This window comes from Thunnus thynnus, chromosome 17 (genome assembly GCF_963924715.1).
Source record: "Thunnus thynnus chromosome 17, fThuThy2.1, whole genome shotgun sequence".
Taxonomy (NCBI): domain Eukaryota; kingdom Metazoa; phylum Chordata; class Actinopteri; order Scombriformes; family Scombridae; genus Thunnus; species Thunnus thynnus.
The window spans coordinates 605,478-630,838 of record NC_089533.1 but is presented as its reverse complement, the minus strand read 5'-3'; the positions used below and the strand labels follow the sequence as shown (position 1 = coordinate 630,838).

The following is a 25,361-nucleotide window of genomic DNA, read 5'->3' as shown; positions in this document are numbered from 1 at the left end:
AGAGCTGGAAAATAACGAAGTACATTTACTCAAATACTGAAGTACAGTTTTGAGGTTCTTGTACTTTACTTGAGTATTTCCATGTGATGCTACTTTCTACATTTCAGAGGGAAATATTGTACTTTCTACTCCACTACATTTATTTGACAGCTTTAGTTACTTTTCAGATGAAGATTTGACACAATGGATAATATAACAAGCTTTTAAAATACAACACATTGTTAAAGATGAAACCAGTGGTTTCCAACCTTTTTGTCTTTTGACGTCTTACAAAAAGCAGTGTGTAGTCGGGGTCACATTTCACATGTCTATGAGTTGTTAACAGCTCCACCAAATAGTGATTTTTCCCTCTAAACTTCTCACATGCTTTCATTTCAATAAATGTTCAAATGATCCAATATTTCAGCAAAAATCAAAGATTAGAGAAAAAGTCCAAAAACTGAAAACAGATTTGTGTATCAGAACTTTGTTTTTTCTTCTTTCCTCTCCCATTAATCATCTCACCACCCCTCAGATTTATCTGCTGACCCTTTGGAGGGGCCCCACCCCTAGGTTGGGAACCACTGGACTAAACTAGCTAACTGTATATAAAGTAGTGTAAACTAGCTCCACCTCCAGCAGCTACAACAGTAACATGCTGCTCTAACACTGATGCTTCACTATTAATAATCTAATGATGTCATATATAATAATATATCAGTCAGAGGGACCAAACCACTACTTTTACTGCAATACTTTAACTACATCAAGCTCATAATACTTATGTACTTTTACTGCAATACTTTAACTACATCAAGCTCATAATACTGATGTACTTTTACTGCAATACTTTAACAAAAAATGTATTTACTGCTGGGTTAGTCAGTCTATTCTATTATCTGAGAGAAACTGGACTGAACAAAATAATTTAGTGTTCAGTGGAATATACTTTTTAAAATTCATTTTTATTTTCGTGTATTTGTTTGTGGGAATAGAAAACGCTGGTTCAGACTCCAGCACAGTAGGTGGCGGTAATGCACCTTAATGCTGGCTGTCACCTGAAATAAAAAGGGGAAAAAGAAGAAGAAAAGCGAATCGGTCGATCGGGGATCGATTATTCGTGTCAGCGCTGTTTTCTGTGATCCTCTCATACTGCCTTCACCATCCCACAATCCTTTGCGACCACTAATACTGTCCAGTCATTGCGGAGAACAACAGAGAGGTAAAACTATACTATTTATATATAAACTGTGTTTATTAAACTTAAACTCTCTGCTGACGGTCAGTGTGTCTGTTTGTCCCCCGACAGCATGAAGGAGACAGCGGCCAAGCGGCGGGAAAAAGCGGGGAGAGCGGAGAAGAAGGAGCCGAAGGAGCCGCAGGACGTTGAGATGCCGGAGGAAGAGGCGGCTAACGCGACTAAGCAGCCCCGAGAGCTGGACAGCCTGACCCTGGACGGTAAAACTGGGGATACATATGCTGCCGGGGCCGGTAAAAGCACCGGGAGAGCCCGGTAAAAAAAGCCCCGGGGGAGCCTGTTAAAAGCACCGGGCGAGCAGCGGGTAGTTAGCCTCTTAGCACAGCCGGCTAGCACATGACGAAGCTAACCGTCAATAAACTCCGACAGACAAAGTTTGTTTTAAAGAGGATGAAGTCTGATTCAAGAGTTCAGGGGAAAATGAAGGAAATCTTAACGGATAATATTGTGTATGTTTCGGCCTTTCTGCTGTTGCTACTACACATCAGACCAGGAGCCGCAAGTTATTCATTAAGGAAATCTCTCCTAACTGATAATAATTATCAGATTGACACATTTTTGTTCCTACTTTTAGCACGACGAGTAAAAACATCGTATCATCTTAACTGAGGAACTATCTCCTCTCTCTGATGATATGTATGACCTCGGGCAGGGACGTGTCGGTGTTTCGGTTTAACTGGTGACCGTGTTAACTGGAGACAGTCAGCTGTTGGAAACACGAACAGGAGACGCAGGTTTGGTTGATTTCCTCCTGAAAGCAGGTTAACTTCAGAGGATCAACACTGACCAATCAGATCACTGGAAATAAGAGCCATCGTTCCTACAGGATCCCGACATGGACAAAAGTCCTGAGTTATTGTAAAGTGACAAGTAAAAAAAGATCAATATATATTTTTATAGATCAGTAGAAACATTTTTTTTGTTCCATGTTTCTGGTTTTAAATCAGAGCTTCTAACAAACGGAGATCGTTTACGACACTAAACACATATTTTAATAGTTTAATAGTGATTTTACTCTCTGATTCATCACTGAAGTCAGAATAACATCAGACAACTGTGTGATGAAAACTGCAAATAAAAACATTAATACTGTTAATTGGCTCCATGATTATAAATCATCAGTCATTAACTACTTTTACACTCTTTGCTTCAGCAACAGAAACAGTCTGATGTTACTTTAAGTTTGTTATGTGACATATTCAGATGGTTTCTAAAGAGTAAAAATACTCCCTCTATACTTCAGTCATATAGAATAATTCCTACATGTATTTTATTGATTTATGATTTCACTTGGTTGAATCTGCAGGTTCTTGGTTTCACTGTTTCATCTCATATGAAGAACTTGATTCATGGTTCTGATGATGTCACTCGTAATAAACAACCCGCCTCTTTCACATGAACGCGCTCGCAGCTGTTAAACCAGAGTTACTGAGCTTCATAGTTCTGGTTCTGGACAGACAACGTCACACACATACTTAGGGTTTGAAAATTAATTCTCTCCCTCCTCCTCCTCCTCCTCCTCCTCCTCCTCTTCCTCAGACATTAAGGAGCATGTGAAGCAGATAGAGAAGGCGGTGTCGGGGAAGGAGCCTCGGTTCGTGCTGCGAGCTCTGCGAGCGTTGCCGTCCACCAGCCGCCGCCTCAACACCAACGTGCTGCACAAAGCCGTCACCGGCTTCTTCACCAACAACACCAACACCAGAGACTTCCTGCTGGGCTTCCTGGAGGAGGTGCGGTGGCTCCCCGGCATGATCAATGACACATAGTATTGATTAACCTGTCCGTTATTATTCTGAGCTTATAAACATCAACAGAGTCCAGAGAGATTCTACAAACTGCTGCTTCAGTGCTGAAACAATTAGTTGATTAATCAATACATTGATTGGCATCAGTTTTAACAATAATCATTTCATGTCACTTGTAATTTAAAAGGACAAACGAGCTTCTAGTTTGAGAACCTGCAGCAGCTGTTTGTCTCCATGTTTTACAGTTTATTGATAATGGTTCAGTTAAAGAAGTAATCAATAGATTGATAGATAATAACCAATAGATGCAGCTCTAATTAAGGCCAAAGACACACAGAGGTTTGGTTCATAATGAACAAAAACTCTGAGTGATGATTTAAGTGAACCGATAATCTGATCAGATAATCAGTATTGATCCCTTCTGTCTGTCTGTCTGTCAGCCGATGGAGATGGCGGACGGAGACGTGCAGTTCCGTCCTCGGACGGGAAAAGCAGCGACGGCTCCGCTGCTGCCGGAGGTGGAAGCTTATCTGCAGCTGCTGCTGGTGGTTCACCTGACGAACAACAAGAGATACACAGAGGTCTGAACACCTGTCTGTCTGATCACCTGTCTGTCTGATCACCTGTCTGTCTGATCACCTGTCTGTCTGATCACCTGTCTGTCTGTCTGTCTGATCACCTGTCTGTCTGTCTGATCACCTGTCTGTCTGATCACCTGTCTGTCTGATCACCTGTCTGTCTGATCACCTGTCTGTCTGTCTGATCACCCGTCTGTCTGTCTGATCACCCGTCTGTCTGTCTGATCACCTGTCCGTCTGTCTGATCACCTGTCTGTCTGTCTGATCACCTGTCTGTCTGAACACCTGTCTGTCTGTCTGATCACCTGTCTGTCTGTCTGAACACCTGTCTGTCTGTCTGATCACCTGTCTGTCTGTCTGATCACCTGTCTGTCTGAACACCTGTCTGTCTGTCTGATCACCTGTCTGTCTGATCACCTGTCTGTCTGTCTGATCACCTGTCTGTCTGTCTGATCACCTGTCTGTCTGTCTGATCACCTGTCTGTCTGATCACCCGTCTGTCTGATCACCTGTCTGTCTGTCTGATCACGTGTCTGATCACCTGTCTGTCACCATTATTGATTTCAGGCTCAGAAGGTGTCTGACGACCTGCTGCAGAAGATCGGCTCCAAGAACCGCAGAGCTCTGGACCTGGTGGCTGCCAAGTGTTACTACTATCACGCACGAGTGTACGAGTTCCTGAAGCAGTTCGACACCATCCGCAGGTAAACACACACACACACACACACACACACACACACACACACACATACTTACACACACACACACACACACTCACACTCACACACACACACACACATACTTACACACACACACACATACTTACACTCACACACACACACACACACACTCACACACACACACACTCACACTCACACACACACACACACACACACACACACACACACACACATACTTACACACACACACACACACACTCACACTCACACACACACACACACATACTTACACACACTCACACACACACACACTCACACACACACACACACACACACACTCACACTCACACACACACACACTCACAGACACACAGACAATCTTTGCGTGAACACAGACAGCAGCTGCAGAGACACATTCACTTTAATCACTTTAATCACTTTAATCACTTTAATCACTTTAATTACTTTAATTACTTTGATCTTTCTGTCAGTTTAATAGACAAACATGAGGAGCTGCTGCTATTGATCTATGATCAGCAGAACACTGAGGAGAGATCAAAGAGTTTTATGTTCAAGTTTTAAAATATTTGTTTCATTGTTTTGTTTATAATATTTCATGTTATTGAATTTATTTGTGACACTTTGTTAAAAAATGAATATCAGCTCAAATATCTGTGTTTGGATCGACTTTAATGTCTTAAATTCAGATGTTTGCCTCAAAGTTGAGACTCAGTTAGGTTCAAGAACGAATGATTGACATGTGGTGTTACTGATTAACTGATTAACTAATTGATTATAAAAAAAACAATGTCCAGTTGGACTGAAACTAACGATAGATTAGTTGTTTGGTTCATAAAATGTCAGAAAATGAAAAATGTGAATCAGTGTTTCCAAGATGACGTCTTCAAATGTTTTGTTTTGTCCGGAAAGATGTTCAGTTTACTGTCACAGAGACTAAAGAAACCAGAACATATTCACATTTAACAAGCTGCAATCAGAGAGTTTGTTTTGAAATCTGGAAACGATTGATCGATTATAAAAATATCTCGAAGATCTTCTGATCCAACTTAAACTGTTTCAGTTTGGAGAAAATCTTTATTTTTGTAAATATTTATTTTTCTTTGTTGTCGTTTAGAGAAGCTTGTAGGTGGATTTAGTTCCTTTGGACTGAACTGTGCTTTCCCTTAGCGTTTATGCTAAGCTAAGCTAACCAGCTGCTAGCTGTAGCTTCATACTGACACATGAAATCTGAGCACTTGACACACTTTTGTTCACAATTGTGAATATTTTTGTATTTTATTTTTGTGTTTCTTCATCTCTGTTGTTTTACTTCCTGTCAGCTTCCTGCACACTCGCCTGCGTACGGCGACGCTGCGTCACGACGCCGACGGTCAGGCGGTTCTCCTGAACCTGCTGCTGAGGAATTACCTGCACTTCAACCTGTACGACCAGGCTGAGAAACTGGTGTCCAAGTCCGTGTTCCCAGAGCTCGCCAACAACAACGAGTGGGCCCGATACCTGTACTACACAGGTAAGACCCAGGGGGGGTCGGATACCTGTACTACACTTGTAAGACCCAGGGGGGTCGGATACCTGTACTACACAAGTAAGACCCAGTGGGGGTCGGATACCTGTACTACACAGGTAAGACCCAGTGGGGGTCGGATACCTGTACTACACAGGTAAGACCCAGGGGGGGTCGGATACCTGTACTACACTTGTAAGACCCAGGGGGGGTCGGATACCTGTACTACACAAGTAAGACCCAGTGGGGGTCGGATACCTGTACTACACAGGTAAGACCCAGGGGGGGTCGGATACCTGTACTACACAAGTAAGACCCAGGGGGGGCCCGATACCTGTACTACACAGGTAAGACCCAGGGGGGGTCGGATACCTGCACTACACAAGTAAGACCTAGTGGGGGTCGGATACCTGTACTATACGGGTAAGACCCAGGGGGGGTCGGATACCTGTACTACTCGGGTGAGAGAGACTGATGGGGGGTCGGATACCTGTACTATACGTGTAAGACCTAGGGGGGGTCGGATACCTGTACTACTCAAGTAAGACTGAGGGGGGGTCGGATACCTGTACTACACAGGTAAGACCCGGGGGGGTCGGATACCTGTACTACTCAAGTAAGACTGAGGGGGGGTCGGATACCTACACTACACAAGTAAGACCCGGGGGGGGTCGGATACCTGTACTACACGGGTAAGACCCGGGGGGGGTCGGATACCTGTACTACACGGGTAAGACCCGGGGGGGGTCGGATACCTGTACTACTCAAGTAAGACTGAGGGGGGGTCGGATACCTGTACTATACAGGTGAGACCGAGGGGGGGTCGGATACCTGTACTACGACCCAGAGCTGCAACGAATAATTATATTCGTTATCGATCAATCTGTCACTTATTTTCTGGATTAATCGATTAGTTGTTTGGTCAATAAAATGTCATAAAATGGTGAAAAATGTGACAGAACCTACAAATAAAAGCACAATAATATACTTGTGCTGAGTGTTTAATGTTCCTGCTGTGTGTTTACCTGTGTGTCATGTGACCTCCTGCAGGTCGTATTAAGGCGATCCAGTTGGAGTATTCTGAGGCTCGCAGGACTCTGACCAACGCTCTGAGGAAAGCTCCCCAACACACTGCTGTGGGCTTCAAACAGACGGTCTGTACACACTCATACATACCAACACACATATGAGCCCTTTGGAACCAGAAGAACTAATCTCAGGAACTAAAATCTGAGGAACCAGGTAGATCCTACAGATTAAAACATGAAACGCAGCTTTCACACATGAGAACGTTCTCTGATCGTTTCTTTCTACAGCAGAAATAAAAGCATCAAACAAAACTCCTGCAGCAGGAAATACAAAGAACAACAGAACAGGACTGTGTCGCTGGTTCCTCATGTGTGAATGCTGCGTTTCATGTTTAAACTCCATGAGTCTAATCTGCAGGATCTACCTGGTTCCTCAGATTTTAGTTCCTGAGATTAGTTCTTCTGGTTTTGGTTCTAGACTTTTCACTGTCTTTGTTCACTCTCTTGTACTTGTTCTTTTTCTTTTTCTGTCACTCTCTGACGTTAGAGCACTTCCTTGTTTTATGAATGAAGTGGTACAATTTGAAGCAGCTGCACTACCGTTCCCATTTGAACCAGTACTGGTACCTGGAATTCGTTACTGGTACCCAATGGTGCCTTTTTTCAGTACTTAACTCTCTCTGTAGTAACAAAGTGATATGTAATAAACAAAAGTAATACATACTTATTACAGAGAGACCATACGTAAACAGATATCAATATGTTTATGTAGGATTAGCATGCTAGGCTAACAGTCCATCAGCTGTGTGACTTCATATCCACACAAACACCATAAACACACCCGTCACCTGCCCAGTACAGTGCTGTTAAACCGGAGACACCGCTGCACTTTATTTTTATACAGTCTATGGGCTACACACAGCACGGCTATGCTAACAAAGCTAGCCATGCTAACTAGCTGCTAGCCACTGTGTAGGCTGGTGAAACGGATCTGTTGCGTCTCTTTCTATCCGTTGGTTGGTGCTCCTGTCAGTGTCGGAGCCTCCATGTGAGACGCTTCAGTCGCTAAATGTGTGTTTTTAAAACTTATTTCAGGGCCACGCTCACTCTGAGTCCGACAAGGTACTGATATATGGCACCGATTGATCCAACATTCAGTCGGTACCTTTTAAAAGTACCGAGCTCAGTACCCAACCCCACCCAGCAGGGACCTTTGGGGGGTAAAACTCCCTGGAGCAGGTAGAGGAACTGGGAGGATCATGTGACGTGTGTCGACAGTGATGATAACATGAACTGTGTTTGTGTCTGCAGGTCCACAAGCTGCTGATCGTGGTGGAGCTGTTACTGGGAGAGATTCCTGACAGACTCCAGTTCAGACAGCCGTCACTCAAAAGATCCCTGATGCCGTATTTTCTGCTCACACAGGGTCAGTAACACACACACACACACACACACACACAGACACACACACACACACACAGATTATTATTGACATTATGTTAGAGTCAGGTTTAGGTTCAGAGAGGTATATTACCCCTCAAACTATCAGTTTGAAGGTTCATCCCAAAGCGAGGACCGACCAAAACACCCTCACTTTCCAAAAATGTCTCTACAAAAGTCTAAAACTCAAACTGGTCACAGCTGCAACTAATCGTTATTTTCCCCATTAATCAGTTATTCATATAATCTATAAAATGGTGAAAACTGTGGATCAGTGTTTCCTAAAACCAAAGATGACGTCCTCAAATGTTTTGTTTTGTCCATAAAGATCTTCAGTTTAGTGTCATTGAGACAAAAGAAACCAGAAAATATTCACATTTAAGAAGCTGCAATCAGAGAATTTGTTTTGAATTTTGTAAACGATTAATCGATTATAAAATATCTGATCCAACTTAAACTGTTTCAGTTTAGAGAAAATCTTTACTTTTGTATATATAGAGAAGCAGGTATGTGGATTTAGTTCCCTTCTGCACTTTTTTTTCTTTAAAAAACTATTAATCAATTATCAAGATAGTTGGTGATTAACTTTCTGTTGATCAACTAATCGTTGCAGCTCTATATTGGTCCTCACAATGATAGATATACAAGTACACACACACACTGGTGTGATGTCACAGGACACATGGGCTCTGAAACAATTAATCAGTGAATTGACGAGTCATTTGATAAATAGTGTGTGTGTGTGTGTATGTGTGTGTGTGTGTATGTGTGTGTGTGTGTGTGTGTGTGTGTGTGTGTGTGTGTGTGTGTGTGTGTGTGTGTGTATGTGTGTGTGTGTGTGTGTGTGTGTGTTTGTAGCGGTGAGAACAGGTAACCTGGCCAAGTTTAACCAGGTGTTGGAGCAGTTTGGGGAGAAGTTTCAGACCGACGGGACGTACACACTCATCATCCGCCTGAGACACAACGTCATCAAGACCGGTGAGCCAATCACACAGCAGATCACCTCTGACATCACATGTTGCGGTGTGTGTAACGAGTCTAACCGTGTGTGTGTGTGTGTGTGTTCAGGTGTGCGGATGATCAGCCTGTCGTACTCTCGTATCTCTCTGGCCGACATCGCTCAGAAGCTGCAGCTCGACAGTCCAGAGGACGCAGAGTTCATCGTTGCCAAGGTAACGCTGTGACCCTGAGCCTCACCTGTGTGCAGGTAGATGTTGCAGTGTCGTGACGTGTGTGTGTGTGTGTGTGTGTTTGTGTCCTGCAGGCGATCCGTGACGGCGTGATCGAGGCCAGCATCAACCATGAGAAAGGCTTCGTCCAATCAAAAGAGACCATGGACATCTACGGGACCAGAGAGCCACAGCTGGCGTTTCACCAGAGGATCTCCTTCTGCCTCGACATCCACAACATGTCTGTGAAGGTAACCACACACCTGAGACACACCTGAGACACACCTGAGACACACCTGAGACACACCTGAGACACACCTGAGACACACCTGAGACACACCTGACTGAAGTCAAACTGATCCTGACCTGTCTCTCTCTCTCTGTCTCCCCCTGCAGGCCATGAGGTTTCCTCCAAAAGCTTACAACAAAGACCTGGAGTCAGCAGAGGTAACACACCTGATCTCACACACACACACACACACACACACACACACACACACATCATGAATGTGATTGGCCGCTGCAGCGTCTTGTTGATCATCTGTAGGAATGTTAACAGTTAATTGATTATCTATTGATTGAAGATGAGCGCTGTGTGGTGTGATGGTCAGAAACTGGTCTGTAGATTTGCTGCAGTACGTGGACTCTCCACCAGGTGGAGCCTCTTACATGTTAATGATGTTGGGTTACAGGTGTGTTTGGTGAACACACACATCACTCCACATGTACATCAGGTCTGCACGTTATTGATATGAAACCAGTCACAACATATCGGCCATCGGTCTGACGGCGGATATCTGGGCCAGACTTCCTCTCCTGTACGTGCTCGTTGTTTACGTGTTGTTGTTTACAGTCTGATCTCTATAAACACATAAACACAGCTAATAAAAAGCTAAATCCTCGTCAGACGATAGCCGCTGGGTTTCTCTACGCATGGACTGTTCAAGCGGACTGTTATCCGTTGTCATGGAGACAGCTCAGGTCAATACAACTCGGACTGCAAACGGAAACCAGAACGCTTCCAAAGTGTCGACAGATACGTGTCACGTTTACACGATAACGTTCCAGGTCCAACACGTCAGTCTGATGTGATTTTGTCCTCCAGTGTTTCATACTTCAGACGTTTTAAATGAATCATTATAAGTAACTTTGTGTTAATTACACATCAGTGGTTAATATGGTTTAATGATGGTTAACGATTAACCAATAATCATCTATAATCATCTGTTGAAGTCAGAACATGTTGGTCAGACAGTGGTCCCAATCACATGATCAATAATCAATATCAACACGTGTGAGCTGTTCAATCAAAGTCATTTATTTGATTAGAATCAGTTTTAGAGTCATAAAAACAAATCCTGTCAATCATCTCACATCTGTAAATAACCAGTAAAGTCTAATATTGTTTATTATCACTAATATATCGATCGATCGATCGATTGATTGATCATTAATATGATTTATTTGTTTGTTCAGGAGCGTCGGGAGCGTGAGCAGCAGGATCTGGAGTTCGCCAAAGAAATGGCCGAAGATGACGACGACAGTTTCCCATGATCCTCTCTGCTGACTTCCTTAGCAGACAGGAAGTAGTGTTATGTGTGTGTGTGTGTGTCCGCACGCTGTTAGTAGATCAATTATTACCCACAATCCCCCTCTCCTCCTCCTCCTCTCTTCTCATCTCTCTGACGTGTATTCCTCATGTGACCTCTGACCTTTACTCTGCTGCAGCTCCTGTTTGTTGTTTCACTGAAACAAATAAAAACACTCAGTTTGTTTACACTGTTTGTGTTTCTGTGGGTTTCTGGGTAATGTAGTCTCCTCTGCCTCACACCAGCAGCCACTGAACTACACTTGGTTATAAAATACAGACGCACGAGTATCAAACACAGTGACGTCACTTTAAAATGCAAGTAAACATGGACTATTGTTACCACGGTAACAGTTTGTTAACAAAAAGACTGAAGAACGTGAAGGTTTAGAGTCTGATAATAATAATAATAATAATAATAATCAGTCTGCAGTGGTTTAATGAAACATGATGAGTGTCGTCACCTCGCTGGATTAATTATAAAAGAAACTGAAATAAAATCTAAATAAAAGTTTATAAAAACAGAATAATGAGAAATGAATCTGTTGATAAATAAAGACGTTAACTGTCGGAGGCCTGCTGGAGACTCGCTGCAGGAAACTGAAGAAAAACAGTTTATTGAGCTTTGAGGATTTTAGATTTTATTCTAACTTGTTTTGGCTCGTCCGTCATGTGACTGCGTTTTAACATGCAGCTGCTTCAGTACATTTAAAACCAAACGTTAATGAAAGTCGGCTCTGTAACCGCTGACTCTGCCTTTTATCTGGTCTTATGAACACAGATATGCTTGATTTTAATTGGACGGTCATTCATCAGTCATTCTAGTTGATATAGTGACTGTGATGCTGCTATTGTGTGTAACTCTGTAATATCTATTCTGTATTATTCTTTATCCTTTTGTATGATGTTTTTGACCAGTACTGAGCTGTTATATGTTTTAATTGTGACGAGGCTGCAGATTAACTCGCTATAAGCTAACTGCTGCTGTTTAAACTGTAAACGCTCCTTTCAAAATAAAATAAAGACAAAAAAAAACTTCAAATGTTTTGGATGTTAAACTGTGTCTGAAATCATTTTCACATGAAGTTTCTGAAAAGGAGTCGAACTGAATTCATTTTAAACACTCGACTGAAAAACTGAACTCAGAAACAAAAACTGTTGTTGATTCCGATCTGAAGAAAAGTCTCGTGTGAAAAACTGCAGTGAAATAAATAAATAATGAAACATTTTTGGATAAACAGTCTGCGGCATCTGAAATCAATAAATTCTCATTTAGCCAGAAGCAGTTTCCCAGCAGCCTCTTCTTCTGTGAGGACCAAACGTTTCATAACCTCTGAAACAATGAGTCAGCAGTTAATCTACTGCAGAAACGAGGAAAGATTCCCACGTCGTTACATCACCTGAGCTCTACTGAAGCTTTAATGACGTATGAAAATATAAAAAAAAGCAGCAGATTTAAAATAATAAAGGCTGTTTTTACGTCTCCGCTGCAGGAAGTGAATCAACTTCTGTCATGTGATTAAAATGTCCTAAACTCAAAACTCCACTTACTTCGCTTTTTGACCATTTCTCATGACCTTCTGCAGCATCTCCGTTGTCATGGAGACAGCTCAGGCGTTTGTTTCGTCTTTTGTCCGTGCAGGTTTTGTCTGCTGAAGAAGGACTTGAGAAATGGCTGAAAGCCCCAGAAAAAAAGGCCAGCAAGTGAAACTTGAGTGCAGAATATTTTTATCACAGATTCATCGTTACTGAAAGTTTCTTTGCTTTAATTTGTCCTTAAACTTGAAATATTTTTTATTTTCTCAAAAGTTCATCACTCTAAATTCCTTTTTTTCAAATTTAATTTATTTATTTGCACCAATAAAAACAAACACGATGCATTAAAGGAAAACAAACATCTGAAACTACAGTTCATGATTTAAAAGTTTAAAGTTTATGAATCGTGTTTCAGCGACTTTTCATAAAAATGAAGTTTTATTTGTTTTCCACGTTTCAGACCCTCAAAGATAATTAACACAAAGAAACGATGAAGAACATTAAAGGTCATCAAACGCTGCTCTCAACACACACATTTAGAGCAACAACAGGTTTCATTTGTGATCAGTTTTTAATCATGATTGTATATTTCTGACTGTACAAATTTAAACGTGTTTCCTCAGTTTGAACCATAAACAGACAATAATATTTTATATCAAATTGTTGCAGAAAAAGGTACCAGAGCAAAAATTCTCTCTTGAAAATAAAAAGGGAGTCAGAGGTCCAAGCAGCAAAGTGTTCTTTAATGCCGGCAAAAAAAGGGGAGCAAGTAGCACTTTTACAAAGAACCAAATCGCTCCAAAGGTTTTTTCTTTGGGGCATTGTTTTTATGTCCTTGGGTCGGCTTAGGTCACACCTTATCATCCACCCTCCCTAATTTTTGACCAATTATTATGAACACCTCAAAACAGGTTTTGAGGTGTTTGAGGATATGTACTGGCATATTCAATTCTACCTGATTATATCCAATTTTTATATAAGTATTGGGAATCATTTTACACCATTATTGCCAAGTTGTCTTCTGGCCTCTTATTTTTTATAAGTTATTCTAGTCATTTTACACCCTTATTTCTTGATCTCCTCCAGAGAGTATGTTTGAAAGGTGAAGACTTTAGCAGACCCAAGCAAAGTGACATGTAATACAAACACACTCACATTTCTCCAGTGTATGATTATAATTCTTCTACCGTGCCTCTATACGTACAGTGTGATTAAATATGGTTCATGAGATTATAACTACACCAATACAAATTGTATCACACTAGCCCTTATCGCTTATAAACTTATAAAATCAATCTGCATAGCTTAATATTGTCTTTAAGCACACCAATGACTTTTAATGAAAATACACCACAAATACTGATGCACCATCACTGATACTGATCATAAAGTGTAATTATACACAAATCTGTCCGATTATCTCCAAAGCATCATGTTATTACTGAGATCGTTCCTCTCATCAGCCTCATCAGTCCTGATTGATTACAAATAAAAAGCACAAAAACATCAACTGTCTGTAAACTACAGAAGCGGCATTAAAGGGTTAATTCATGAAGATAAGTGAGTGTGTGTGAATCAGACAGGAAACGTTTCACTGTTCTTATTGTGAAACTCACAAATTAAATCACTGCAGATTCTCACAAATCATCAACATCTGACTTTCTCAAGTCGACGTTTGTTTATTTCTGTTTGTTTACAGTTTAACTTTCTGCAACAATGAAGATAAAGTGTTTTGTTTGTTTGTTTGAGTTTCTTGGAACCGCAGCGTTCACAAGCCTGAATCCTGCGGAGAGTTTCCTCTCGCAGCGCAGCAGGAAGTCAAAAAAATGTTTTCTGCTGACTCACTTCTTCCACGATTTCTTAAACTGGAGAAAAGACAACATGACGACACAGGAAGAGTCCATGAGAAACACACACACACACACACACTCACACACACACACACACACACACACACTCACACATACCACACTCACACACACACACACACACACACACACACACACACATACCACACTCACGCACACACACACACACACACACACACACACATACCACACACACACACTCACACATACCACACTCACACACACACACACACACACACACACACACACACACTCACACATACCACACTCACACACACACACACACACACACACACACACACACACACACTCACACATACCACACTCACACACACACACACACACACACACACACACACACACACACACACACACATACCACACTCACACACTCACACACACACACACTCACACACACACACACACTCACACACACACTCACACACACACACACATACCACACTCACACACTCACACACACACACACTCACACACACACACACACTCACACACTCACTCACACTCACACACACACACACACACACACTCACACCTCCTTCCTCAATAAACATGAACAATCTGCAGTGGAACTTTACAGACTAAAATTATGACTTTAATGTCAAAAAACAACAAAATACTACAAGAGGAAAAAGTGAATAAAACATGAGAATATAAAAAATAAACCATGAAACCTGTCTTCAAAAAGCTGTGAATCATTTTTTCAGACTAAATGTTCAGTTTAAAAGTTTAATATCATTAACAACAAATAAAAACACTGATGTCATAAAGACTGATAGAAAATTATAGAAATTAATAAATAGAAATACAAATAAAATAAACTTATTTTCAAAATGATTTTGTATAATATTCAACATTTTGATAAAACAAATCAAGTTTTTATAAGAAAAATGAATCAGAATATAAAAACATTCCTCAAATATTTAGTTTTACAGATAATTCTGTATAAACACCAGTGAAACTTCTTTAAAGTGACTCAACATTATTTTTCTTTTTTTTTACTGTTGTGCAACAGAAACTTTTCATGATTAAATCTCAGAGTTCAGTCATTTGATTTATTGCAGATTAGTTTGGAAACAAATGGAAAATCTTTCAGGTTATTTTGTTCTAGATGCACATTTATGAGTCATAAAGTTGTATTTATATAAACAAACTAACACATGAAGTGTTGCTGCAGTTCAGTTCTGGTTTTATTGGATTTAAACACATCACACAGCAGATTAAAGCACTTTATTTCTGTATCAAACAGAATCAGTAAATTAGAGACATTAATAATCTGTTAATGAGCCAGAAAACCTGCAGAAACTGTTTCATCAAGAATCAAACTCTTGAAATTCCTCACAGGAAGTCTGAACCTTTGGGGCAAAAATGTGTAAAGTGATGTTTAATTGACGGCAGGTTTGAAACATGCAGGTTTCCGTCCGATCAGCGCTGCTCATACTGCCGTCGTGACGCAGCAGCAGCTTTCGTCACTCCGTGAATTACTCGAGCGGTGACGGTGCCGCCGCACACCGTCAATGGAAAATCCCGCAGGAGGAGATAAAAAGTCCAAACCGCTGCAAATGGAAGCTAAACGAGATTTTAACGAGTTTATCGGCGGACAAACATCGAGACAGAGACACCGACAGCCGCCCTGACAGACATGAACACCGTGACAGGTAAGAACAGACCTGAACACTCCGACACACCTGCCAGGTGAGAACAGACGTTCACCCAGCAGGCTGCTGAGACCAGCAGGAACATGCATGAGTCTGCTGCATGGAGCTCAAACTTTCACGTTTTTTAAAAAAAAAAATGTAATTCTGTTAAAAGTTTGTGTCTGATGACCTGAGATGAACATTTGCACCCTCGGCCCCCCCTCCCTGCAGAACCTGGACTCACCTGAGACTCTGCAGATATGGGGGGTTATCAGTGCCTGCTGCACTTTCATACACATGCTTGTTAGTGCCAAAACTGCTGAGTGAGAATTAAAAATATGGTCATTATTCATGTTGTTGTTTAGAGCTGCACTGATCAGTCGATTAATTGATTAGTAAATTAATTGCCAACTATTTTCATAATCAATTCATTGTTTTAGGACATTTTTGAAGAAGTGTCCAGATTATCTGATTGTTAAATGTGAATATTTTCTGGTTTCTTTAGTCTCTTTGACAGTAAACTGAAGATCTTTGAGTTATTGATAAAACCAGACATTTGAGGACGTCTGATCCACATTTTTCACCCGACTGATTAATGGAGGAAATAATCGTTAGTTGCAGCTCTGTTACTGTTGTTATTAATACACATTGAAAATCACTGTGTTAATATTTCACCCAGTTTGGGTGAATACAGCAGCGACACGGCACTGACTTCATGCTGTTTTGATCCGTTTGTGTTATTTTTTTTATTATGAACTCAAACTCAAGCTTGTTAAAATCTACTTTACTCTTTTTAAACCTTCATGATTGTTAATATCATTGTTTTATACAAGAAATAAAACATTTGTGACAGTTTTTAGCTGAAGCTTGTTGTGTGTAACACTGGCTCACACTCGCTGAGGTTAACCTGATGTTGTGTTGGTGCTGTATTGATCCAAACGGGGTTAAATATTAACCCAGTGATCCACTTTCTGTTTCTCCCTGCAGTTGTCGCTCTCCTTCACTGCTTCCTGTTTGCAGTTTTGGTCCAATCAGCTCCCCTTGACTCGGCGTCCGAGCCTCCGGCAGCGTTCAGAACGGTGGCCGAGCGAGCGAAGACACTAGTGGAGAAAATCCTGAAAGACATCCCCATCGCCCACGCTGCCACCATCACTACCGAGGTAAACGAGACGCCCGATCGACTGGCTCAGCTGAACTGCTATTGGCTGTTCTCTTCTGTTAACCAGCAGCGTTTTCTCCTCTTCCTGTTCTCAGGGTTTGACCCTTGACGCCTCCGGACAGACAACGAACCTGCAGATGATGGTGAAAACGCTCGGCATCCCTGACGCACCCGTCATCAAACCGCTGTCCGAACGCTTCACACTGGTGAGTCTGCAGTCTGTTCTGGGGACGTGGAGGGGGTTACTCAGTCCCAGACGAGGTTTTAGGCGTGACTGGGGAGGTGACTGGGGAGGTGACTGGGGGTCTCCAGGAGGACCTTGGAAGACAGAGGGGTTCCTCAGGTCCTTTAGCTGGATCTGGATGTTCTTTATGAGGTTCTAGGGCTGAATGAGGGGGTTCATTGGGTTACTAGGAGGTTTATTTAGTCCTTGGGGTGAGGAGATAGGTCCTGTGGATGACTGAGGGTTTTTTATGTTCTTAAGGAGATTCTGGGTGTCCTTTAGGTGTCTTAGGGTGCCCAGGAAGTTCTTTAGGTCATTCATTAGGTTGTAAGGCCTCTAGGGATCCTTGTAGTGGTAGTTTTGGTTCTTGAGGATGATCTAGAAGTTCTTGAGGTGGCTTTTATGGTGGCTCTAAGGGGACTAAGTGACTAAGGGGTTTCTTGGGGCCCTTAAAGATGCACTATGTAAGATTTGGCTTGAAATTTAGTTTAAAACATTCAAAAAGTAACTAAAATTATCAACAGAATGTGAAGAAATAACAGTTTTGATGTTATGTCAAAAACGTCTATGTATTGTTTTACAGAGATAGAGAAGTTAGCATGCTAACCAGCTAGCCCCAGCCAGTCCTGTCTCATAATACCACTTTGCACGTCAGAGGCGATAGTGAGTCACTGTAGTGTCCAGTCTGCCCTCAGTCCAACACGAGAGGAAGAAGAAGTGCTGCCCTGAGCCACTGGCAGTGATGGTGGAGCCAGGCTGAGCTGTAGGACTGTTAATCATGTGACACTTTATTAGGTTTTAATATTTTTCAGGCGAGAAAGAAACCATTTAGATTCCCAATATGTGGTCAGTTTATCCAAATAACGCCTGTTTGGAAATTTGCGCCGATGCGACAGCTGCAGCAGGTGAGACGGCTGGTCATCTCAGCTACACGGTCCGATGACTGTAACTTTAATTTCTCATCAGACAGAGGCAGAGAGGGGAAGTCCAGGGAGGAAAGGCAGATAAGGATTCACCCTTCAACTCTTAATTCTAAGCAGAGACCAATAGAAACTCCCTAGAGATGGAGAGAATTCATTAAAATGACCTGTTACGGTGGAGAATGTGGGATTATTGTGACGCATGTGGCTGTTTGTACCAATACTGACACTGAACTTCATACAGTATCTCTTTAGCCTGCAAACCGGGGATCCGCATTTACAAATGTGACCCGGTTACTGCAATAAAACTCTGAAAGACAACTTGCTCTCTGTGAATTTGTCTTTAAATTTCCACCACACTGATCTGGTGCAGGTGACCAGATCTTACGTCGTGCACCTTTAAGGTGTTCCTCATCGTGAGGGGGTTTTTAGGTATTCCAAACCTTTTGGAGTTTAGGCTACTGGTGGGTTAAGTCAGCCGTTTTATGGGTGACCAAGTGGGTTCTTTGTCTTTCAGGAGGTTCTGGGGTCCTTGTTATGGTTCTTGGGTTGACAAGAGGTTTCATTCTGTCCTTCAGTTGGTTCCATCAGTTACTGAGGAAGTTCTTCAGGTCTTTTGGGTGATTGAGGAGGATATATTAGGTTATTCTGTGGGTAACTAAAGGGGTTCTTGGGGTCTTTAAGGAGGTTCTGGGTGTTTTTTAGGTGGCACCAGAACCTCCTTATCAGAGGTGACTAGGGAGTCCTTTGGTCCATCATGAGGGTCTGGGGGGTCCTTGTGGAGCTTCTGGTTCTTCTGTGGTTGTTGGGGGGGGTTCTGTAGGACCTTGAAATGGTTCTGGGAGGGATGCGTTTTCTGGGATGTGGCTCTTTGAGGAAATTCTGGAAGTTTGAGGAGTTCTTTCAGGGTTCTTGAAACCAGTGAACCAGTGTTTGATGACATCATCAGGACTGTGTGGATCTGCAGATCTTCTTCCAGGTTCAGTGTCAGTGATGTCATGTGTTTGTGTTTCGCCCCCTGCAGGACATGTATGTGAGTCGTATGTCAGCGGGCAGCCGGTTGTACCAGGGGCTGCTGGGAGTTTTGTCGGACCGACTGAGCGGACTGAGCGACCTGCGATCCGAACTCAGAGACCTGCTGACCCAGATCAGCAAGGTAACACTAATCTGTGATGACATCACCTCTGAGCTGCACATACGTGTTTCTGTCCCAACACGCTAACAGCTGTGTGTGTTTCTGTGTGTGTCAGATGAGGGAGGCAGCTCAGCTCGCTACCGGCAGTGATGCGGATCAGAACCAGAGTCTGGACCTTGCCTCTCGTCTCCAGGGTAACTACGAGGTCCAGGTGGCGGCCCACATGACGCTGTCAAAGCTCCGCTCCTTCTGTCACGACCTGATCCGCAGCCTGAGAGCTGTCGCCACCTACAGACCCAGCCCCGCAGGTACAGTCTAAGCCCCGCCCACCAGCTGTGACGCGGCACCACGTTCGAGGACACACAGGAAGAATCCGACAAACGGGACGACATCTGACAACCTTCATCACCCTTTTAATCTGCAGTTAATCAAAACCATCTGAAAACAGAAACAAAACAGGAACATATTGTGCTCGATAATGAGCACCGAGTGGAACATCCGTCCGTAGAGACGATCTCTGGCGAGTGTTCTTTTGGTTAACGCTGATGGACTTTTAAGTATTTATTTATTTTAAGTATTTTTTCCCAGAAAACTACAAGAAAGATGAGGAGAAAAAACCAGAAGGCTCCGCCTGGACTCGAGGCCTCTGTGGTCATTTTGCCTCTCAGTGTTTGAATATTTTCTCTCAGCTTATCAGCACTTTGTGAACAATCCCAGAGTGTTTGTGTGTTGGAGCATGTCAGCCACTGTCTTATCAGGCAGAGGATCAAAGCGCCGACTTGCTTTTTTTAGAAAACATCAGGAATGTCAAGCTGCCGGAGGACGAACATTTGTAAAAAGCTCTGACAGACTGATGGAGATGTGCAGGTCTGAACCTGCTGCTCACGTCTCCAACACTCCTGCAGCACTCCTGAAAACCACTTTCACTTCTTTAACAGAATCCTGCAGCATCAAATACAACGAGTTTAACCCCAGAGACTGACAGGAAGAAGACAGAGGACGTGACCTTTTTAGACTTGTTCACCTGTCCTCGATCATCTCCGTTAAAGCTTGTTTGTGAGTCGCTGCTGGACTCTGTTTGTGTCGGCTGACGTTATTCACACAGCGTCACATTTCAGACAAACGACGGATACGTGAGAGTCCGACAGCGATTACACGTCGCTGCACACGCATCAAACATGTGAACACGCTTACAGCCAGCGTGTCACACAGTCTGGATTCTATCAGAACTTTAAAGTAGAGCTGCAACGATTCATCGATTAGTTGCCAACTATTAAATTAAGATAATCAATTAATAGTTTTGAGTCTTTTTTGAAGAAGAAGATATTTGGTTTCTTTAGTCTGTATGACAAAATAAGACATTTGAGGACGTCGTCCTGGGAAACATTGATCCATTTTCTGACATTTTATGGACCAAACAACTAATCAATTAATCAAGAAACTAATCGACAGATTAATCGATAATGAAAATAATCGTTAGTTGCAGCTCTACTTTGAAGAGGAACTCAAAGACTCCTGAACATCTCGTCTTTGCTGCCTGCAGCAGTGTGATGTCACGGTGTACTCCGGTACGCCGTGACATCACAGGTGGGCGGGGTTTCAGGCTGCAGTTGAGTTGTGAAGCAGCGACACGAGATGCCGTCGCCGAGGTTCACTGTCAGAAATATAGATTTATATTTATTTTAGCGTTTTTGAGTATTTTTTTAAAAAACCCTGAAAATAAAATGTCTAATTATTATATTTATGTCTGAATCAGTATCGATCAATATATCTGAACCAATCACTTTAAACTTGTATAAATTCAGCTGTTATGATATAAAACAGCAGCTCTCAGGTATTTATATAATTTTTGTATTTATTGTGGATATTTATTGATTATTTACCACATGATGTAATACTGAATGGTTTGTTTTACTGTTTGTAAACTGGAGACTGAAACAACAATATTTGTTTGATATATTTTAATATCATCAGAGAGACGCCTTCACATGTTCAGCAGAGATTTTGGGGGTAAAAATGGGGTCAAAGGTCATTTTTTTTATACTTTATTTGTAGAGCAGCTTTCATGCAAAGATGAAGCCAAAGTGTTTTTCCTTCTTTATTCATATTGTTTTTTTAAATAATGTTTTATACTCTTGTTATCAAATGTTTTTTACTCATTATTTTAACTTTTGGCCAAAGTTCAGAATGTGACTCGGCTGAATGAATCACTTCAGGAAGTTTCTCGCGTTGAGCAACAGCAGCGATGACTCAGCAGAACGAGTTTGTGTGTTTTAAGGCGTGTTTGGCGTGTGTCATCAGTCAGCTGGTGTCCAAGTAAACCCCGTGGGTGAGCCGATTACTAAACATTATTTATTTCTATTTATGAATCAAATTATTTTATAAGTTTCTATAATGTGTAACGATTTTAAAACTGTGATTGTTCTTGTTGTTTGATACTTGATGTGTTTAGTTTTTGTAAATGCAAGTTTACTTTTCTGTTCATTTTACTGCATTTAATCCAGTCGAGGTAAACTGCTTCTGTTTGTTCTGTTTTAACACACACACACTCATCACACAATGCTGACTCCACTCATGTCAACACTCCATGTTATCAATATTTAGTTCACTTCATTTAAAGCTATAATATGTAATTATTCCACATTAAAATGTGTAAAAACAACTAGACCTATGTTATATATGTTGTTGAGTTGTGTACTTACATTATCCCAAATGTTTCCAACAAGTTTCAAACCCAGAGAAATCTGTAATTTAATCAAAGTAACGGACCGTTTCATTTGGTCGACTGTCGATGGCGTCATACCTCCTCTACCGAAGAGTAAACACACACCAGATGCATACGGCGGCGCTGTGTTTGTCCGCTACAATGGCGTCTACCAAAGAGAAACTTACACACATACAAGATAATACATCGGTGTTGTGGTTGTTCCACACAAACTGTTATAAATGGACTTTTATTCAGTTTTAAGACACATTTTCATGATAAATTTAGGTGGTTTTTAACTATATCTTTTAGCAGGAAGAAGGATTTTGGACGTCTGGATCTTAAGTTATCAGAGAAATAAACTGGACAAACATTAGCAGCAGCTCGGCTAACAGCCCCTCCAGGAAGTCCGGTGGTCACCAAACATCGTCGGAGAAACATTGATTTTTTAGGTGAAACAGCTTCATTCAGTGTTTTTACCTGTAATCTCCGGGTCCGTTTGTTCTGGAGAGGAGGAGCGATGAACACTGGAGTAATCCTATCCCGCTGAAACTGGTTATTTAACGACGAAGACAACAACTCCCATGATCCCTTGCTGCTTCACACCGTCATCACACTCCGTCTGTTGTTATTGTTTTGATTGAGACGCCTAGCGGCTGAAACTACATGTTGTTTGTTTAATTTCTGGTTAATAATGTGGTTAATTTGTGTTAATAAGCTCGTACGGTGTGTCTGTTGTTGTATCTAAATAACCAAGGTCACAACAATATGTAGACAGGATGTAACTGAACTAGTTTCACACTAATAGTCACATCATTCAAATATTCATATTCATTCACATCTTTAAAAAGTTCTTAATGATAAAACAACTGTTTAAACTGTTTGGTACGGTGGCCGACGAGAGCAAACGCAACTCAAGAAAACACAAAACACATTCAGACAGAAACAAGGTTACAGACATGTACGAGTGAAGTTATTGAATATTGTTTGACGTTTCTGTGTTGTGTTGTGGGATTTGCAGCACGTTTTCTAAATGCTGCTCATGTACTGATGATGTTTTCTTAAGTTTGCTCTTGCGGGCCACCGTAGTTTTATCTCTCTGACGTCTATCAGCAACTCTCGACTGTTCTCTGGTTTTAAATAAAAACAAAGCTTTTGCTAAACGTTTCTCTCAGATTTATTGAAATATTTAAATTGTAGATTTCAGAGGTCAAAGGTCATTCAGTACAGACGACATCAGAAACAAACACATCAGACTTTTTAGTTTTGATGCTTCAAACAGTGAAATTTAATCTGAATATCTGACGTCACACAAACTCACCTTTTCTGTTTGTGTCTCTTCTTCATTGATAAAAACTGTTCATTTCAGGCTCCGCCCCCTTTCAACGCCAACATTTACAGACTTAAAAAAACAAAAACTTTTGTAATTCGGAATTCAAAACTCTCAAAGAAATTCATTTTCATTTTCTTTTGTCTTGAGGACAAAAATAATATTTCTGTTTCAGTTTTTAATAGTTTTTTTTAGGTAAATTACTCAAGCGGCGTCACAACTCAGGCCCCGCCTCCTCTGGGGGCGTGGCCTAAATGGGGTGTTTCCTCCAGAGGAGGCGGAGCTGGAGGCTGAACCTGCTCCTCCACAGGTGAAACAATCCGATGTGAGAAACGTCTCCGTTCGCCTCGACAAACACCTGCTGACATCATCAGGGTGTGCAGAGGATTGTGGGATACGGAGGACCAAACGTGTGGTGACGTGCAAGAGCGAGAGAACGCTCTCCAAATCAAAAATATAATTTAAATTGTCCATTTAGTTTTTATTTAGTGATGAAAATGAAAATAAACACAAACAAAAGAAGAAAAGAGAAATCATGAACGTTAAAATAAAAATATTAAAACGAGTGAACTTTTGTAATTTGTCCTTTGGGGCCACCGTAAGAAGGCAGAGCCTGAAATATATCATCATTTCAAGTTTTAATTTTTATAATTTCTTATTATTCAACTTTTTTTGTCATCACTGAGCTTCCGTACAGCTGCTGAAGAAATCAGGTTGTATTTTTGTTCTTGTAAAAACCTTCCAGACATCATGTTTGCATTTGATATTTTCAGGACAGGACGTGTAGAAACCTGGAGCAGAGACTGTTTGTGGAGTCAAACATTCACTCTCACAGCTTTTTGTTGCTGTTCAGATTCTGGATCTTGTCTCCCCCTGGTGGTGGTCTTCAGTTCCTGCGCTGCTCCTGGTCTTTCCTTCGTTGTTTCTCTTTCTGTTTCTCCATTTTGTCGAGAGCTTTTCGCTCTTTCTCTGCTGCGGTTTGGATGTCTTTAATGCGACGCTTCAGAGCGCTGCGATCAGACGAACTGAGCACGCCCAGACCCTGCAGAGGACGAGATCCGACAGAAACGCTACAGCATCATCAGAGCTGGAAAGTAACAAAGTACATTTACTCAAATACTGAAGTACAGTTTGAGGTACTTGTACTTTACTTGAGTATTTCCATGTGATGCTACTTTCTACATTTCAGAGGGAAATATTGTACTTTCTACTCCACTACATTTATTTGACAGCTTTAGTTACTTTTCAGATGAAGATTTGACACAATGGATAATATAACAAGCTTTTAAAATACAACACATTGTTAAAGATGAAACCAGTGGTTTCCAACCTTTTTGGCTTTTGACATCTTACAAAAAGCAGTGTGTAGTCGGGGTCACATTTCACATGTCTATGAGTTGTTAACAGCTCCACCAAATAGTGATTTTTCCCTCTAAACTTCTCACATGCTTTCATTTCAATAAATGTTCAAATGATCCAATATTTCAGCAAAAATCAAAGATTAGAGAAAAAGTCCAAAAACTGAAAACAGATTTGTGTATCAGAACTTTGTTTTTTCTTCTTTCCTCTCCCATTAATCATCTCACCACCCCTCAGATTTATCTGCTGACCCTTTGGAGGGGCCCGACCCCTAGGTTGGGAACCAGTGGACTAAACTAGCTAACTGTATATAAAGTAGTGTAAACTAGCTCCACCTCCAGCAGCTACAACAGTAACATGCTGCTCTAACACTGATGCTTCACTATTAATAATCTAATGATGTCATATATAATAATATATCAGTCAGAGGAACCAAACCACTACTTTTACTGCAATACTTTAACTACATCAAGCTCATAATA

The 25,361-nt window shown here is 41.5% G+C and overlaps 3 protein-coding genes across 3 annotated transcripts in view; 2 read left to right on the top strand and 1 right to left on the bottom strand.

Annotated features, from left to right (window-relative positions):
- The first annotated feature begins 1,065 nt into the window (after positions 1–1,065).
- On the top strand, positions 1,066–11,179 carry psmd3 (proteasome 26S subunit, non-ATPase 3). The gene is made up of 13 exons (XM_067616043.1): positions 1,066–1,201; positions 1,289–1,437; positions 2,777–2,967; positions 3,423–3,563; positions 4,128–4,264; positions 5,581–5,771; positions 6,816–6,919; positions 8,105–8,219; positions 9,092–9,211; positions 9,302–9,405; positions 9,498–9,653; positions 9,799–9,849; positions 10,879–11,179. Exons 2-13 carry the CDS (start codon positions 1,290–1,292, stop codon positions 10,954–10,956), a joined length of 1,536 nt encoding a protein of 511 aa, XP_067472144.1. The 5' UTR covers positions 1,066–1,201; position 1,289; the 3' UTR covers positions 10,957–11,179.
- A 4,519-nt stretch (positions 11,180–15,698) lies between these two features.
- On the top strand, positions 15,699–21,188 carry LOC137201064 (uncharacterized). The gene is made up of 5 exons (XM_067615919.1): positions 15,699–16,070; positions 17,037–17,209; positions 17,304–17,414; positions 19,376–19,507; positions 19,602–21,188. The coding sequence occupies exons 1-5, from the start codon at positions 16,055–16,057 to the stop codon at positions 19,803–19,805; spliced, it is 636 nt and encodes a 211-aa protein (XP_067472020.1). The 5' UTR covers positions 15,699–16,054; the 3' UTR covers positions 19,806–21,188.
- Positions 21,189–22,951: 1,763 nt separating this feature from the next.
- samd14 (sterile alpha motif domain containing 14) overlaps positions 22,952–25,361 on the bottom strand; it is a 20,134-nt gene continuing 17,724 nt past the window's right edge. Inside the window, exon 11 of the mRNA XM_067570678.1 lies at positions 22,952–24,562. Coding sequence (XP_067426779.1) covers positions 24,407–24,562 — 156 coding nt within the window. The 3' untranslated portion in view covers positions 22,952–24,406. The remainder of the gene's footprint in view (positions 24,563–25,361) is intronic.